The 19,819-nt window shown below is 38.8% G+C and overlaps 1 protein-coding gene across 8 annotated transcripts in view; it reads right to left on the bottom strand.

Moving 5' to 3' along the window:
• Positions 1 to 19,819, bottom strand: part of LOC101735453 (trithorax group protein osa) — a 79,275-nt gene that overhangs the window by 11,618 nt on the left and 47,838 nt on the right. For 2 of the 8 annotated variants that reach the window (XM_038021037.2, XM_062676553.1), the window contains exons 7-20: positions 19,346 to 19,576; positions 17,225 to 17,433; positions 15,028 to 15,304; positions 13,142 to 13,355; positions 12,536 to 12,669; positions 11,396 to 11,539; positions 10,443 to 10,529; positions 9,441 to 9,641; positions 8,425 to 8,598; positions 7,084 to 7,246; positions 5,690 to 5,765; positions 5,194 to 5,324; positions 4,738 to 5,017; positions 4,251 to 4,407 (exon numbers count right to left, since the gene is read on the bottom strand). In XM_038021037.2, coding sequence (XP_037876965.1) covers positions 4,251 to 4,407; positions 4,738 to 5,017; positions 5,194 to 5,324; positions 5,690 to 5,765; positions 7,084 to 7,246; positions 8,425 to 8,598; positions 9,441 to 9,641; positions 10,443 to 10,529; positions 11,396 to 11,539; positions 12,536 to 12,669; positions 13,142 to 13,355; positions 15,028 to 15,304; positions 17,225 to 17,433; positions 19,346 to 19,576 — 2,478 coding nt within the window. The remainder of the gene's footprint in view (positions 1 to 4,250; positions 4,408 to 4,737; positions 5,018 to 5,193; positions 5,325 to 5,689; positions 5,766 to 7,083; positions 7,247 to 8,424; positions 8,599 to 9,440; positions 9,642 to 10,442; positions 10,530 to 11,395; positions 11,540 to 12,535; positions 12,670 to 13,141; positions 13,356 to 15,027; positions 15,305 to 17,224; positions 17,434 to 19,345; positions 19,577 to 19,819) is intronic. The other 6 variants (XM_038021040.2, XM_062676554.1, XM_038021038.2 and 3 more) reach the window with 5 other exon arrangements.

Raw genomic sequence — 19,819 nt, 5'->3', positions numbered from 1 at the left:
GAGCATTTGTCGACGTAGTGGGGGTAAGTTCGCGCATGGTACACTCACGTGCAAAAACATTATTTACTCTGCGTCATAATGCTATTAAATTATTAAAATCAACATATTATGTATTTATTTATATATTTATTAGAACATCAACAAAAAATATAGGTTAATAAGTGTAATAATTTAATCTTGGGGTAAAATAGATATTCCTTCTATTAAGTCAAAACTAGAGCTGTTGCCAGGTCTTCGTTCAGTTGAAGCAAAGCTGGTATTTGTAATTTTTTTTTCGTTATCATAATCTTGACCATCATCATCATCACTGTTTTCATCACCCGAGTCGCTATCATCGTGATAAGTCGACATAGGGCTCATCGGTGTAGTTTACAACTCGGTCGGTTCGGTCTTCTTTTTTGTCTATAATTAATTATTTTTTGAAGATATTCGATTCGTAGTAATCGAATGTTACTTTTTTCAATTACCAGCTTCCGATTACTTTCTGTTTTTTTTCCATCTGAAGCCTAGCTCTTTTATAATTCGTTGTAAGCTTCATTCCGAGCCATTTAAATTTGTACCTTCTTTAAATTTTTCTAAGCCTTTCTACGGTACGGAGTTTCGCTGCTTGTTATGTAGTTATTATGATTACATCTTTTTATTACAGATTGAACGAAACTATCCATTCCGGTAACTTTCTTCTTCCCTGATCTTTTCTTACCCGGAGTTCGAAACACGGCGAGCAAGCCAGAGCCTTTAGCTTCGTTAATAATGCACCTAACAGTACTCACTGATGTTTTTCTTGCTTCCGAAGTCTGTTTTACTTTTTCCATATAATTCTTCCCCTGTTTTATAATGAAGCAATATACGTCGTACACAATTTTTCTACCCTTTCTTTTGAATACTACACCAGTTTGTCGCGGCATAGTGTATTTTTTATAAAAAATCAACAAACACTCAACATATAGCAATGGCAACAAAGTCAACAAGCAATTATAACAAATAACTTAACGATTAATAACGATAGACTTTTCACTGTACGCAAGCGTACTTTTGGGAGCAAGCGGAACGAGGGCGCGGTGCGGGACGCAAGGTTCAACTGATCTACCAATAACGCGCTCGATACGATTTCCCCTGCCGTCGCGCCTCACCCTCACCACCAAAGTGATCTAAAATTCGGTCCTGCGCAGTCAAGGTCATTTGCTCACGAAGTTTGCCGGTTACTATAACACCCAATTTAATTTGAAAGTTTGACTATTTTTAGTAGTATACTCATAGAAATAAATACGTCTAACAATGAACAGAGAAGAAAAAATGAGATTTGTAAAAAAGTTTTTAATAGTTTTCAGCCAAAAATTTTTTTATTACCCTTGTAGGCAGTCGAGCATACGATACGGGCTACCTAATGGTGAGTTGTTACCGTGACCCGTGGACTTAAGCAATGCCAGGAGCAGAGCCAAGCCGCTACCTACCTCAGCAATGCTAGGGGCAGAGCATACTCAGACCGAGACCAAGACCCAATCAGACCAAGACATCAGTTTCCTCGATCCCTGATAATAATTTTAATCTGCGGCATGACTTTAATGAACTTCTCATTGATTATAATTGCCTCTGGCTAAGATACCCTACCTCGACACTCCATCCTCAAGCGTCACTCCTGGGAGACCCATCTCAAGCCTAAGACACTTTCGACCGTCACAAGCGATACTGTGTTCGCGTATCATCCTGTCTTTATATAACAAAATAATTAATATACTGAAGTTATATTATCGATAATTTATCATGTTTCACTAGACTTGTTACATCATTGTGCTTTAATTTACTATTATTACACTAGATGTGACCCGCAGAACCATGTATATGATGAAGTATAATCATTAAAGCATATTTATATTCAAGTTACATTTATAATTCAACATCTCTTGGTATCAGACACAGCTTCATGACCGTTGAGACGACAACTCGCTTAACCTCAGAACTTATTTTCATAATTACAAAATAATTGGGCTTTTGGTTGCATAAAAAGCATGATATTCAATTACCCAAATACGGTAATCAAAAAAGAGGAAAGTTTTTGAATTCAACTCTATTTTTTCATGTTACCTCCCAACTTTTGTCTATGAGAACCGATTTTTATTTGTAAACTAGTGCTTATCATGTGGTCCCATTAAAATGTATCAAGAGCTAACCCGGACTTTTTGAGTTATCCTTAATAATGTATATTTACATGACTTCGACTATACTATTTTGTCATATTGGTTACATCGGAGTGCACACACATCACAATGTAGCTGACTCCACTTTGAGATATGAAGTCTAAGGGTCATGGCACTAGGAGTGGGTAATATCGGTTTTGCCGCGTATCGAATCGTATCTATATATCGAGGATCAATATCGGATATTGAATCTATATATTTTCTGAATCTATATATTGATGGATGCTAGTAGATTTTCTCGATTCATGATATTTGAGATTTGAAACGATACGCTGATATAATATCGTAGTAGATATAGATTTAAGTCAACGTTATACGGTTGGTTTTCTGATATCAATTTATAATATGATCTTAAAGTAATAAAAAGAACATGAAAATAAAAATATCAAAAAAACTTTCCTTCACAGGACACAGCACTTCACAAACAACAGCTTAGGACTGGCTACATTATTTTCAGTTTTTAGTATTTTGTGTCTTAATTTAAAATTACAAAATATACCAAAAGAGTGTAGATTTCAAAAGTTTAATACAAACACAAGAAATAAACTCAATTATTTGGATTCAACAAAAATAGAAAAATGTGTACTTTAAAAATCAAACACAAAAAACTTTTAAGTATTTATAAACACTTGTCCAAAAATTCTAGTTCAAGGTCAAAGCGCGTGAAATTAAATTCAACGATGCAAATAGGCTATACTGCATTCAAGTTAGGGTCGAAAGTTGAAACTTCTTTCCTTAATTGTATCCTGCTGATACGCTAAGAATAATCTACAGACATATGGACTTAAACATAAGGTTTAAAATTGTATGGATAATGCCTGTTTCTGTTTCATTCATCACATGATATCCCTATCGTGCGCTCACTCACTCTGGCCGATTCGATACGAACCAAACGAATATTGCTGATATTCACGAATCGGTACGATATGCCGATGCGCGTCACATCGAGCAATATCGTGTATCGGCTGATATCGAAATATAGATTTCGATTCACGAATCGGTACGATATGCCGATGCGCGTCACATCGAGCAATATCGTGTATCGGCTGATATCGAAATATAGATTTCGATTCACGAATCGGTACGATATGCCGATGCGCATCACATCGAGCAATATCGTGTATCGGCTGATATCGATATATAGATGTCGTGCGGGGCGATATCGGATTCAACGATATTGCTGCGATATATAGATATTGAATCTATATACGATTTATATCACCCACTCCTACATGGCACACTATGCAAGCACGGTAACAGCACCGATCCAGCGCAGCGATTAGCTTGTCATTTGAATTTGACCCTTAAACCGTATGTCGTATAACATGTTTCATAACGTTACTATTAAAATTTTAATAAGTTTGAATTCAAAATAGTGTAAGAAAAAATGATTTTATTGTAAAAAAGCGTGCAGCGCTTTTCAGGTATCATCAAAATAACCCTTCTATTCATATCTGTGCATAAAATATTTATAACTACTGATACCAAGCACCCCACGCTTTTTTTACAATAAAATAATTTTTTCTTACACTGTAGTGAAACGCAAGTTGATTCAATACTGATTTATTTTAAAGATACTCTCACTTACAGTTATTTATATTGAATTTATGACTTACCTCATTATAAATATACTACATACACTATTTTTAATTCAAATTTATTAAAATTTATTTTCAATTTTTTTGTTGGATTTTCTATAAAAGCTTATTTTGTTAGTTTTTTTAAACTATTATTTACTTTCTATTTTTTAGTTGAATTTCAATTTTTTCAATTTTTTTTAAAATATTGAATTATCATCGGTCCTTAATAACTACACCAAATTTTGATTTAATCTGACGTTTTGAAAGGGATCAAAGTTCAAAGATTCCGTTACAAGTATACATACATACATACATCTGAAGGTAATAAAAGCGTATTAAAAAGCCAACAGCGGGGTGTCTGGGCGCTTGCTGCTGCCTAACAACCGTTCGTAGTGATCTTACAAATACAATACAGAGCCGTGCCGCAGCTGTGCCGGTACAGTGTGCCATGACCTCAAGACAGCAGTGTGTGTACCTGTTGATGGTGGGCGGGCGGCGGGCCGTAGTAGGGCGCGTTGTAAGGGTAGGCGGGCGCGGAGTACGGGTACTGCCAGTCGGACAGGTATCCGGGCGCCGGACGCATCACCGCCGCGCCCCACCCGCCGCCGTATCCCACGAACGGACCGCCGTATCTGAATCAAAGCGTATCCTGATTAGTTTTGTAATTTTTAAGTGATTTTATGACCTGGTAACTAAGACCTTTAGGTCAAATCTTATTTTAATTTTTTATTCTTATTCTTATGAAAAATGATAGTATGGAGTGAAATGAAATGAAATGAGATGAGATGACATGGGATGAAATATAATTTCAGTCAAATGGTGGTAATATACTGAGATTTTTTCAGTGGACTTTTTGGAGAATCCCGAGAAGTTACGCCCAGCGGCTTTGTTTTATTTTCCCCCATTTTACGAATTTTTATATTTATTGATTTGATACTTTGTCATCCATCAAAAGTACATACCCGTTATTTCCGTAAGCGGCACTACCGTACGCTCCATAGGGACCGTACAGAGCAGGGGCGTATTCAGGCAGCGAGGGGACAGGTGCTGGGGCGGGTTGTTCCCCCGAGCCCACCACCGCGCCGGGGGGGCCGCCTCCCGCGCCCGCCACACCCGCCGCCGCGCCCGGTCCTTCCGCTATTGACGGAATCTGGTCTACTAAAGACTCTAAGCCCGATAACGACTTGGAGGCAACGTCTTGTGATTTCGGTTTGACGGTTCCGCTGTAATCGCTCGGTGAACCTGTAATAATTACTCTATTAATTTATATTTGTTATTTAAAGCTATTTAAATTTGTTTTATGATTTCTGCACTTTATAGTTCAGAACATTTATTATTATTACATATCAATTACACATGCATTGAGGTAGCTATTTCGGTCCCTTCCAATACTTCCCTGTATTTAGAGTTGTACTTACCGGGTTGATGATGTAGAGGTGTATGTGGAGTGTGAGGCGTGTGAGGTGTGTGCGGATGTTCTGGTGGCCGGAACGCCGCGCTCGACAAGGGAGAAAATGAGCCTTCACCCCCTCCCCCGGGAGGAGTTGATCTGGTCCAAAAAATATAACTAGTGTTTTATTACAATAACAAAAAATAAGTATAAAACCTAGTCGCAATAGCAATTTAAAATTAATTAATGAATCCGGTGTTCGAAATTTATCTATTTATTTATGGAAAAATCTTAGTACCAACAGAATTACTTGAAAATGGCAATAGCTTGGGAGTTTCGCCACAATGAATCATAGTAAATGTAGAGTACTAGAATCTATGAATCTATTCTTAACTTAATTCTAAACTTATTAATAAAACATTTGTTACCTATTAGTTTGATTTGGCAAAAACTAGTTTGGCTTCTTGTAAGGCTAAAACTATTAATTCACCTTATCAATGTAAATATAAAATTTGGTTACTCACCTATTAAAATTGCTTGGGTACATCGATTGATGCTGATGCATCTGGTCTAATCGTGGACTTTCAGAAACACCACTCCCTGTGGACAATGTGTATTTTGTATTGTAATTTTATTACGAAACTCACTATGTGGGAATAGGTTCTACTGTCCCCTCACAATCGCTCGGATCGTGCCTATCACGGCTTATATATTAATGAATATAAAAAAAAATCTAATATTTAAATAAGAAAGAGGAAAAAAGACAAGCCCGCTGAGTTTCTTGCCAGTTCTTATCAAGACGGAGGCTAGTTTTTGTGAATTGGCGGTAGTTCTTTTTGACGTTCAACAAGCATGTACTTTCATTTATGTTAAATAAAATTTTTTTGATTTGATATAGGAACAATGCCCAGGTCTGACTTAATAAAACATTGTCAAACGAATCATCAAAAAAAGAACTTACATGATCAGTTAATGAAACTTCCGCTAATGACAAAAAAATTAAAATACTTGGTTGTTTCTTCTATCTATACTAATATTATAAAGAGGAAAGATTTGTTTGTTTGTTTGTTTCGAATAGGCTCCGAAACTACTGGACCGATTTGAAAAATTATTTTTCCATTAGTAGCCGACATTGTCCCTGATGAACAAAGGCTACTTTTTTATTTATTTTTTTGGTTTCATGTGTGTTTCTGAAGCGAAGCGAGGGCGGGTCGCTAGTTACATTATACCTAACTAAAGGACCCTTGCTTCCAAATCTAATATTGAAATCCTTCAAAGATTTAATAAAAAACGATCAGGATGATAGGGAACGCGCCATGGTACGTTTCCAAATGAAAGAATTTATTGCAAATTTGCCATAAAAAGAGTTACGGATGAAGTAATCCATAGCACCAAAATCTACTCTGAAATATTAGAAACCCACCCAAATAACCTTACTAAGCATCTAATGGACAAACCAAATGAGTACAATAAGACTTAAAAGAAGATGGCCTCAAGATCCATAATAGATTGATTGCGATGGACATGTCACTGGAAAGAAACGGTAGTTAGATAAAAACAATCAGGTTTTTTTTTCTACCTATGCTGATAGCCTTGACAGGCTATATCAGCTTCACCCTAACGGTGAGCTCACGGGGCTTAAGCCGGAGTGGTGCTAGCACTGGCCCTAGCAAGAGCCGTGCTTCGCAGAATCTATCACCGAATCGGAAACGCGACCCACTGAGAAGATTCGGCGAGAAACTTAGTGGACTGTCTGTGGGTTAATTTACCCGTCGAGCCCTTCGTCGCAAGCGACGAGTTCGACGAGGACGGTGACCAGACAATAAGGTATAATAGGCTCTATGTTCGCAGTGATTTAAGCTATCAGCGCCATCTAGTTGATTTTCGTGTTAACGTAACTCTCCGCAACCGGTCGCACCTTGGTCCTGTCCGTAGTGGTAGTGTTCCTGCTTGTCCTGCGACGCGGGGCTGTGCGTGAGGCCGTGCGGGTACTGCAGCCTCTGCTCGCCGTCGTAGAGCGCTCCGCCGTACGCCGCCGAGCTCACGGCCGCCGGGGACATGTCGCTGCCCGCGGACGTCTGCTGAACGTATTTTTTATTTATTTATTGCTTAGATGGGTGGACGAGCTCATAGCCCACCTGGTGTTAAGTGGTTACTGGAGCCTATAGACATCTACAACGTAAATGCGTCACCCATCTTGAGATATAAGTTCTAAGATCTCAGTATAGTTACGACGGCTGCCCCACCCTTCAAACCGAAACGCATTACTGCTTCACGGCAGAAATAGGTAAGGCGGTGGTACCTACCCGCGCGGACTCACAACGCGGACTTCGTATTCATATTTATCAATTCCAAATATAAAAATACAGTAATCACGATCGCCTTTTACGTATACCACAATCCTGTTAATGTTCACCGTGAAGCAGCAATGGACACCTTTGGGATAGTTGGGACAGAATTTATGCCATAAAATTGAAACTTTAACCTGTATCTCAAAAGCTTTGTATATCACTGAATATAGGGTCCTAAGTGAGAAACTCTACTTGTATGGAACAAACAAAAGGTACGTACAATTATTTGTATATGTTCGTATTATAGTATCGTTGTGATTTTCACACTGAACATTTAAGACTCAGAATTAGCAATGAGAAACTCCACATTATATGCGACAATACTATTTATTACAGTTATTAAAAAAAAACATTGCTATACATATTTTTTGCTTTTAATTTTTTATTCCATTGCTGCCGTTCTATGAAATTTTCTTATTGACATTTTAAGACCTGACTCTGTTCTATGATATTGACACATTCACGCATTGACTGGACTTTTTGGCGGAAACGCGGAGGAGTGAAGTTGTGTGATTTGTTTTATTTTGTCTATTTAGTGTTTCTTCGGGTTTAAATGTGTAATAACGGTGGTTTATTAAGTGTTTAATATCTGTGAAAGTGCACAAATGTGGGAAAATGAAACAAAGACGCTGGACGTAACTTCTCGGGATCCTCCAAAAGGTCCACTGAAAAAATCTCAGTAAATGACCACCATTTTACTGAGATTATATTTCATCCCATATCATCTCATCTTATTTCATTTAATTTCATCCCAGTTGATTAACGTCTCAAATTAATCATCTTCATTTCATTTCATATTATCATTTTTCATAAGAATATAAATTAAAATAAGACATGACTTAAAGGTTATAGTTACCAGGTCATAAAATCCTTTAAAAAAATCACGCGTTGACTGGATTTAGGATTACCTTGTTGTAGTCGGTGAGCGAGTCGTCGCTGTGCTCGGGCGGGGGGCTGGCGGCGGGCGGCTCGAAGTCCAGCGCCGCCATCCCGGGGGACACGGGCCCCGGCGACGAGATGGCGGCGCCGATCTCGCTCGACAGCTCGCCGCCGAACGCGCCGCTCCCGCTCGAACCGCCGCTCTGTTAATTAATCGAATATTCATCTCAATACATACTGTCTCATCTCATCTAAGCAATAAAAAAAAAAAGTCAAGTTATTTTTTATTGCCTTTGTAGGCAGACGAGCATAGTTCCCACATGATGGTGGGTGGTTACTGTCGTCCATGGACTTCAGCAATGCCAGGGGTAGACCCAAACCGCTGCCTCGTTTGAAGAAGATGATATGTCATAAGCGCTCGGAAAAGTAGAACTCAACGTTTTTTTTTATTTAATGCACGAGAGACAACTTTCTCGCTTGCGATACCCGTGCTTGTTACGCTGTTATATATGCAAATGAGATGTAAATTTCACATTATCATAGCCGATTTTGAGGCAAAAATAATATATGTAGGACAGTTAATTTCACCTTTTTTATCCTGTTAATACTAGTCAGGATATTAGGGAGAAATTATTAAATTTCTGTATTGTTATCGATCCTAGATGCGTTTGTAAATTTCCAAGTCAATAGCACGACTTGAAATCGGTGAAAATGAAAACGATTGCCTTACATATCGACGCTTGAAAGGCAAACGTGACTAAGCGACAATGCGTGAACTTTACAGTAGACTAATTTAAAGTTGAAATACCTGAAAACAAAATTTATTTTATCGAATCTAGCTGTAGTAGAATCTAGCTAGTAGCTGTAGGATTGAAATGAGTTTAATGGACCTAGAAATATATATTTTTTTGCGCATCGAATATGGTTATTGCCTATCATTTATGTACAAAGCAGTTATTGTCGCTTAGTCATATTTGCCTTTCAAGCGTCGATATGTATGTATATACAAACGAAGATAATAAGTCTGAATTCTTCGTTAGCTGACCTGATGCGCGAAATGGTGTGTGTCATTGTAAGTGGGCGTCCTCGAGGGTGGAGCCGGCGACGAGTGGTGGCTGTAGGGTGTGTGCGCCGGGGACGGCGTGTAGCCTCCCGCGGGGGACGCCGCGGGGAACGGGGTGGTCCCGCCCCCCACCACGCCGCCCCCTGACGGCGCTGGGGAACGGGAGTACGGCCGGGACTGGTTCTAAAACAAATATTTACTTCCATTATCTTACACATGATACACATATAATCATAAGAGAACAATTTAATGACGGCAAATGTATTTTTTTTTAAATAAAAATGACAGTTTATTCGTAGTTCGTGACTTTACACAACAACGGATAGAATCCAGTGGTAATTTATACATCAAGTATTTTATGATAAAAACAACTACTGTTCTTGGATGTAAACAACACGTTTTACACTATCTGAATCACAAATTTGACATGAATTAAAAAGTGGGGAACTTCTATTACATACAACAGGTTATTTTTTTTTAAATCAATAGAAATATGTTGTTCTGTTTTTAAAGTAGGTATACATCGATGTATCAATAATTCAAACTGTCAAAATAACTTCAAGTTGATTCCGACGGTACAGTAACATATAATCTGGGGTAGGCAGCGGCCTGGCTCTACCCCTGGCATTGCTGAAGTCCATGGGCAACGACAACTCACCATCTGGTGGGCCGTACGCTCGTCTGTCTCCAAGGAAAGATTATAATAATCTATACTAATATATAAATCTACAGTGGTTTTTACGGATGTTCCGTTATAACTACTGAACCATGCATCCGATCGACTTGAAAATTGGTACCCATGTAGAAAATACATGTACTTAATGGATAGGCTAATATTTATATGAGTATTGGACTCCCTACACCAGTTGCGGGGGCGTTAATGATGAGAATCTTTGTGGGGGTGAGAAATAATAATGTTAATTTTAAATGGCCAGCGAAGCGGACGGATACAGCTAGTAATAAATAAATTGTATTTCAAGTGACCTGCGGCGCGGGCGAGCGCGAGTAGGGGTGCGGGTGGTGCGGGTGCGGCGACTGGGAGAAGCGGGACTGCGGCACCGGACTCGGCTGCTGTCGACACAAAAGCACAATTATTTCTCCCCATTCATCACTTGTTACTTTTATATGGTAGACGTTATTCTGGCTTAAATCAAATATCGTCTTTTCGCATTAAAAGTGTACAATTTCCAAAAATATTAGAAATTGAGTTAATATGCGGAATCATTTGGTATCACCAGTATTTTTCTCATAAATACTGTCAAAAGAGTGTGTTTTTTTTTTTTTTTTAGTTTACCTATATTTTTACTATTATTAACATAATTAATACATAATTTTATCTTACTTTAAAATACATATAATGTAACTGGTAAAAACTAAAAAATAAATGTTGCAAAGATGATTAATATTAAAAAGATAATAATAATATGTTAAACCTTTGAAACACTCTCCTGTAAAATTTAGTAAGTTTTGAGATTATACAGTTTTAATGCGAGAAGACGATATGTGTACAAGTTTTTAGATTAAAACATAAAATTTCAGACTATAGCGTGGAATAATATTAAAATAAACAAAAACAAAGGCAACTTATTCAAATTCATAGTAAACTGTTATTAACACCCTTAAATATATCGACGCTTGAAAGGCAAACGTGACTAAGCGACAATGCGTGAACTTTACAGCAGACTAATTTGAAAATGAAATAACTGAAAAAAAAAAAATTTACGAATCTAGCTGTATGGTTGAAACGATTTTAATAGACCTAGAAATATATATTTTTTGCGCATCGAATATTGCCTATACTTTATGTACAAAGCAGTTATTGTCGCTTAGTCACGTTTGCCTTTCAAGCGTCGATATATTTGTAAAGCTCATAATTATTGGTGAGATAGTTTCGAGCATCTGTAATGGCGGCTGGCGCGAGATTGCAGTCAAGTCACCTGTCCTTGATGCGGCAGGTAGGGTTGGTGGGCGGGGCTGTGCGCGTACAGCGGCGAGCGCGCCGTGAACGCCGCGCGCGACGCCGGGGAATACCCGCCCGGCGAGCCCGGGAACACCGACCCGCCCTCGCTGTAGCCCTGAGACTACAAAACATAAATTTTAACCGATTTGATCCGGTTCAGGCTAATACTAGAAGAATACGGTCGAAAGCGATACTTGTACGATTCATAATAATAGGTAACAAGAGGGATGAGATTGAATTATTAGAGGCTATTTCTGAAAGAATTAAGAATAATTTGGTAAATAAGATTTGTCCCCCTGTAGTCGAAATCCAACTACATTTAATTGAAATCATGAGTCTATTGTCGAAGACTATTATATTTCTATAATTACAGATTTCGTCAAGACTACACTTTAGACAAATATTAATAAAGACAAACAATATTTAATCTATTCTCTATTTGACCACAGACTATAAACAATAAGAAAAGTTTGACAATAAACAAATAGTATGTGTGGGTGTGTGTGTCAAATACATGGTATTGTGTGTAATATTTTTTTTTAACTGATTTAATGTATTTTTTATGCAGAACTGGCTGACCCGGCAGACTTCGTAGTGCCTCATTTGATAAATAAAAGACCTAAAGTTTTGTATAAAATAAACTTAAAACAAACAAAAGAAATCCGTCCGACGGGGGACATATGAAAGGAAAAACAAAATTGTTATTTTTATTTAATTCAGAGCATTTTCATCTACCTTTTAAGCCTTTTAAACCTTCTCTGGACTTCCACAAATAATTCCAAAATTAGACAAATCGGTCCAGCCGTTCTCGAGTTTTAACGAGACTAACGAACAGCAATTCATTTTTATATAATAATATATAGATTAAAAAATAATTAACATTTTTCACTCCTTCTGTATATATTCTCTATAAATGTGGGAAATTTCATACTTCTCTCTAGTTTTCGTAAAAAGGGCTACAAGTTTTTGCTTCACGTATTAATGTATATACATTACGGATTCAGTCGAGGCTTCGTCCGGAGCCAATAAGCATTTCAATTTAGGGCTGGCACATCGGTCTCCGTTATGTGATTTATGTGACGCTATGTCATGTATGTGTGCGACATTATGTGCGTACCTGCGACACGGGCGACGCGTACACGGCGCGCGGCGAGGCGCAGTAGCCGGCGCCGGACGCGCTGCCCCCCGGGGACGAGTAGCCGCGCCCGATGCCCGCCAGCGTGCCCGTCACGTCCAGCGGCGAATCCATGCCTGACGACACACAGACAGTTCCTTAAGTTGCGATGTGAAAATAGAACAGATTTCAACTTCAACATTCAACGACTTCTATTGGACAAGGACGAGATCTCGAATACCTAGCAAATCTCTTTAAATTCATCCGTCGCGGTACAAACTTAGCTTCATCAATTACATCAATGAGGCGTTCTCGGTCTATTTATTTATCTATTTATTCAGTTTTATTTATTGCTTACTTGGGTGGACGAGCTCACAGCCCACCTGGTGTTAAGTGGTTACTAGAGCCCATAGACGTCTGCAACGTAAATGCGCCACCGACCTTGAGATATAAGTTCTAAGGTCTCAGTATAGTTACAACGGCTGCCCCACCCTTCAAACCGAAACGCATTACTGCTTCACGGCAGAAATAGGCAGGGTGGTGGTACCTATCCGTGCGGACTCACAAGAGTCAAGGATAAAAAGCTACGATAGACCCATAGTGGTATACCTGATGCCGGCTGCGCTTGCTGTCCTTGTGGCTGGAAGTACCCCGAGGAGTTGTCGGCCAGCTGCTGCTGGTACAGCTGCGACATCTGCTGCGGGAAGTCGCCCATGGAGTACTGCTCGTGAGGTAGCGGCTGCATCGAGGGCAGCGGGGTTTGTAACAATTGACTCGGATTCGATTGCTGTGCACAAACATTACTGTGTATAGTCTGGGCTTCCTGAAATTATCATTTTCAATTCATGTATTATTATTATATTTGCTACTAAAGATATCACCGCTACAAAAAAAAAAGTTTTGTCAGCGTCTGTTGTCTAGAACGTCAGATCACATATCTTTTTTTTTTTTCCTACCTAAGCTGAGAGCCTTCAGAGGCTATTTTAGCGTAACCTTAACTAGTATGTGAGTGAGCTCACAGGGCTCAAACCTGATGACGTTGCTAACACGAACGCTAGCAAGAGCCATGCTTCGAAGAATCTACCACCGGATCGGAAGCGCGACCAACTGAGAAGATGCGGTGAGAAACTTAGTGGGCTGTGTCTGAGGGCTAATTTACTCGTCGAGCCCTTCGTCGCAAGCGACGGGTTCGACGAGAACGATGACCGATACTTGAGGTACCTAAAAGCACCGTTAGTGGATCGGGAAGATCCGAAATGACGTGTTTGGGGCGACGTCGACTGCTTTCCATTCTGTCCGCAGGATCGGGAATGTAGTTACCGGCGGCCACGATGAGAGGGTTCTCAGGTCACATCTCTTCCTGTCGTCTGACTGCTTAGTGCGAGTTTTTGAACATTCTCGATAGCGTAACAGTTAACTTATAGTAGTATGCAATTGCAACAGCGCCCCTAGCGGCAAACGTGGGCAAACGTTCCAACTCTGTACAACTTTGGAATTAACTTTTACGCTATCGAGAACGTTAAAAAATCTCGCACTAAGCATACTAACCAACGATCGGTAGCGTGCTTTGAGTATTGAACCAACACAAGCCGAATCATGAGCACCAGTAAGTACCACCTTCCTATTTCTGCTATGAAGCAATTGTGCGTTGCGGCTTTAGTTATACAATAAAATTATGTCTTCAACATCATGTCTCAAGATAAAATGAGATTCACAGTGTGATGTGTATGAGCTTTCAGCTGAACAGTGAGCTCATTCAAAAGTATACATGACAGGTTAAAAAAAAACAAATGTCAATATAAGTGTTCCTTTTATTCAGAACCTTAAACTATAGTTCGTCCGTAACTGGAAGAAACTAACTATAAGAAACAGCTTAACAACAAACTTGATAAACTACTTTGGTTAATCTAAAATAGTTATGTATTATTAGTTCATCACCGGAACGCAGTGCAATAATTATATTATCAGTCAGCTGTGGACATAGACTGTTTAAAAAAAAAAAAAAGAAATACGTATGAAATAATAAAGCATAAATTCCCTTGAGGTCGTTGACCTGGCACGGCACTAAAGTTTTGATTGTGGGACATTGAGTGCATTGCATAGCATAACGAATGGGATTTATTTCGTATTGTATATGAGTCGACTAGTATCAAAGCCGGCAATGTGACTTTTGGACAATTATTGGTAAATCAGAAAAACGAATTATTGACTTTGTATTCCATTGGCAGTCACAAAACTCTTCTGAACGACATCTTAGATAAATAACAGGTTAAGTATTAACCTTTATTTAATGCAGGTTTTGAACCGTATTCTTTGAAGGAGACGATTATATTCAAATCAATCTGTATTGAGATATCAATAACATTTTTTTGTCCAAATGCACAGATTGCCACCTTTGATAATAGACGACTCATATTAAGGAATAATTCTAATGCCCCCTCTACTGACATTTGAGAGTGATCTTTACTCCTATAAACAACGGTTTATGAACGAACCTGTTGCTGTTGCTGCTGTTGTTGTTGCTGAAGCAGAAACTGTTGTTCCTCTGGTCTGATCTTCTTCGGTCTGCCCCTCTTCTTCTTCGGAGGCTGTTCTCCGTTAGGGTCCAATACGGGCGGGGGTCTGGGTTGTCTGGGAGCCCTGGGTATAGGAGGAGCGGTTTCCCCGTTCTCCAGTTTGACTTTCTTCGGGCGTCCACGTTTCTTCTTCAACGGTACTTCAGTGCCGTCCTCCAGTATTATCGTGTCTCCCGGCTCTGGTTCCATTGTTAATCTGAAAACATCAAAAACATAACGCCGCTATCTAGTTCGATACAACATGGCGGAGACATTCCGATTCATGTTTCAAGATTGATACACCATCAAAACAAACATGAGAATTATTTTGACAGTACAATTAATTAGATGTCTTTGCTAAGTACATTAGATATTAAAGTAGCTTCATATATTTAATGAAAATCAAATTCATATTTGACATTAATGTTGTCTTTAATCGTTTAGTTAGTTAACTTAGTTCTAATTACAATAGTTGTGCAAATTGAAAGCATTTCAGAAGGGAATCAGGAAAGTACCTGCTTCACCCACACTTCATTCTAATTTCCTATTTCAATTGATCTATTATTTGTGTATTATTGATATTCAAAACGCACCGATTGTTCATTTTTTTAATGTCACAGATCTGAATAATAACATGTCCTTTTATGAAAAAAATGTTTTGGATTGCATAAGTGGATGTTTAAAAAAACCTTATGACTTTCAACTTGCATAACTAAAATTGGTTCAGTTTGGTCAAACTGCAATTTCTGAATTAACTTGTAAGATAAAATATGGTCACAGCAATCGGTGACGTTTTCCGCAGTCTGACAAGTTCAGGCCCTATGTGGCATTAAGCTGTGACCTTAATTCACAGGCATTGTAACGTAAATTTCACCGCCCACTTTAAGACATGTGATCCAAGTCGCAACAATCTTGTTAAAACATGACCAATTACCATCAAAACGGTGTAAGCTCCTTTTTGCTTTCGATGGTAAACAAAATGTGGTTGCATAAGGTTTTGAATTTAAAAATCCAACGACCACAATACAACGTCAAGTAAGATGTGATCACTTTACCAGGATAAAAAGCCAATTTGTGGCAACAGGCCAAGATGTCTCACTCTAAACTCAACTAGAGTTTAAATACCACATCGACATAACGAAATATTCTCGACAAGGATTGTCATCAAGATAAACTAAATTAAAGAATGTGTAGTCTAATTCGTTAGATAAGATTTACCGAATTCACAGGCACATTTTCATTTAACACTCACAATACTACATGCGATTCAACGAACTAACGAAAAACAAAATCGGTTGTCTGTAAAGTCGGTTTACTGACGATAGTTGAACGTGACAACGTCATAAGAAAATACTGATGGATGGAATACATTTTTCAATTATCGCAATTATCGTTGCTATAAACAATTGACACCACATTCACTTTTCACTGAACTTCATACTTGACGAAAACATGTAAATGTAATATTGTATAGCAGCTGTCCACGCGGATGTATCGCTCACTCAACTAGGAGAGAGACAGATGTCGAACGCTGCCGAACGCGGAGGCCGATTGTCCCTCTTTGTCGCTCGTTGCGCGCTCTCGCTTGCACTTCAAGCCTTAAATGGAACGCCTCATGAGTCATGTTTTTTCGTGCGTGCAACCGGCTCCATCGAATTATAAGACGTTGTCACGTCAAAAGAACAGTTCTAAGCTATTATGTACGTATCGAAATGGGGTCACAAGACAACCTCGGCATGCGGCTGCTCCCGGAAATAACATCACTACTGTTAATACGTTTTAAAGCCGAAAACAATGACACGACAAGCGAAACAAACAAAACGGACATCACAACCAAACAAATCGACTACCCACTACTTATTAAATTATCTTTTGAGAACGTCTCGCATTCCGATCTTACAAACCGCGACGCCAAGATTGCTGGGGCCGGTACGAAAAAGATTTTTTTTTTAATCGAATCAATTATGAACGAATTAATATTACAATGGACACAGCACGACTACCTGGATACAGAGACACACACAGACACATACATAGACACGCGCTAAACAAACAAGACTATATCGATAACTAAATCGATTTTATCTTCTAATATCGAACTCGGCTCGGAACGTTCTCAATTTCGCGTTTCGGTCACCTGTTCGCTTGATACCTGCGTATCTCCATCTCCTCTTGCGGCCGCCGGCTGGTCGTGTCCGGGAACACTAGTTCCGATTCGTCGACGTGCGCCACTAGGCCGTTGAGGTAGTCCCTGAACTTCTTGAGGGCGGCGTAGAACGGGACCTTGTCGGCGGCGCGGGGCAGCTGCGCACAGCGCGCCGACGACGACGGCATCACCCACATGTACTGGAATTGTTTTTTTTTTAAGGAATTTTGTGACCTGGTAACTAAGACCTTTAGGTCAAGTCTTATTGTAATGATGAAAATGATAATATGAAGTGAAATTAACTAAGTTGATTAATACTATGAAACATGGCATGAAATGAAATGAGATGATATGGGATGAAAATCTCATTAAATGGTGGTCATTTACTTAGAAATTTTCAGGGGACTTTTTGGAGGATCCCGAGAAGTTACGTCCAGCGGCTTTGTTTTATTTTCCCACATTTGTGCATTTTCACAGATACTAAATAGTTAATAAACCACCGTTATTACGCATTGAAACACAAAATATACAAAAAAAAGACCCCACAACTTCACTCCTCGCGATCCCACCAAAAATTATTCTACTGGAATTGGGAGGTTTGCTGTTAGACTCGACAATGCGGAACCCGCTGAGTCCGGAGTCAGTGACGTCACAACACCAACGGTAACACGCGACGTAGACTCGGAATCTCAGTATGTAGTATTTAGTATGGTTTGTCCCTCGAACGGAGCGCGGAACTCGTACGCGATCGTAATAGCCAGGATAATGTTCACGGCACGATCTCGCCAATAATTAAGCGAATTCATAAAATGTATACTAAAAAAAATTAATAACGTATTATATAATACAATCAATTGTTTTAAGATTTTGCATTGAAAATTAAAGCGTACACATTATATTTAAATGCAGGCAAATTCTCACACACAAAACAGTAGAATACCATTTTCTTTTTTATTTGTGAGTAGATTTGCTTTTTTTGTTAGACTAGCTACTAACAGACGTTAATCATTAAAAAAAAAACATTTTGATGATTTATAATTACAAAAAATAATAATTTAAAACCAATCTAATCTTAGCCTTGAAGTATCAGTGATTACGGTTGAATTTCGATTAACTCCCAATCACTATAAAACCTTCTACCCACAGTTACTTGTTAATAAATAAATCTAGTTAATTATATATGCAAATCGCATTTTGAGCTCGTACATTACAAAAGGAGGGACATTACAATAAATACTAAGTATTAGATAAGCCAGTTGGGGAGTAACAAGTCATCACTAGCCTTCCGACAAGTGTCATTGTCATAATAACTACATTAATCAATCACTTTATTATTTATATATTACTAGCTGACCCGGCAGACTTCGTAGTGCCTCAATCGATAGATAAAAGACCTAAGCTTTTGTATAAAATAAACTTAAAACAAACAAAAGGAATCCGTCCGACGGGGGACGCATTAAAGGAAAAACAAAATTGTCATTTTTATTTAATTCCGAACATTTCCAAATTTATCTACCTTTTAAACCTTCTCTGGACTTCCACAAATAATTCAAGACCAAAATTAGCCAAATCGGTCCAGCCGTTCTCGAGTTTTAGCGAGACTAACGAACAGCAATTCATTTATATATATATAGAATTATTTAATGTTTAAATTATTTATATTATTTATATGTTTCATCGCTATACGCATGTATTCTTTTTGCTATTCTTCTACGTAAACCGTTTTGGATTACGATAATAATTTTCGTCCAATCATTATCATACGGACACACAATTCCGACTGAACATATTTAATCACGCAGGCTGTATAGCGGCTGAGTCAATTATTTACAAATTCAACGCGTTTCTCGTGATGAAATTATAGAGATTTTCGATTTCTATGGTTAAATCTTAATTTGGTTGTTAGCAAGCGTGCGCGGGCAGCCGTGGAGCAATCAGTCGCTCCGGTTTCCGGGGAGGGGCAGCCGTTTTAATATACAATGGAGACTTCGATACCACGTCACAAGGTGGGGGGCAAAGTTCTCATCGTGACATTCAACCGCCCCCAAAGCGTAGGCGAATTGCTCACGAACAAAAAGGTAGCGTCACACAAACAACCAATACAAAACTCACAGTATTAGTCCCGGCTATTGTGTCTGGCTGTTTCCCGAAACAGAAGTCCTTCTTCCCGGAGAACACTTCGTAGATCAACTTCCCGTTGAACACGGCCACTTTAGGTCTGAACGTTTGCAGCTTCTCCAGCAGCACGGCCGAGCCCTCCTTGATCTCGCGCCGGGTGAGGTCCGCCGAGCCCTTCGTCGGCCTCGGCACCATGTTCGTGAACCCAATGCCGAAGTTCAACAACTGGAAATTTAATTTAAAACGTTAGAGCTCATAGTTTGAACCTTATTCCTGAAAAAATAAGTACTAGAATCATTTCTACGAAAAGATTTTTTTTGCACCCTTATCAATATTGTTGGTTTAGCCAAAACTTTCCGCGAAAACCCCAAAGTCATCTATTAACATTAAAATAAACAATAAATTTTCAACAGTTTAGCTTTAAGAATAAGTTCGAAATTCGCAAGCACTTGGATACGCCATTTTTGT

This window comes from Bombyx mori, chromosome 27, assembly GCF_030269925.1.
Source record: "Bombyx mori chromosome 27, ASM3026992v2".
NCBI lineage: Eukaryota > Metazoa > Arthropoda > Insecta > Lepidoptera > Bombycidae > Bombyx > Bombyx mori.
Note: the sequence above shows the minus strand (reverse complement) of the source record. Positions and strands in the feature narration are given on the sequence as shown.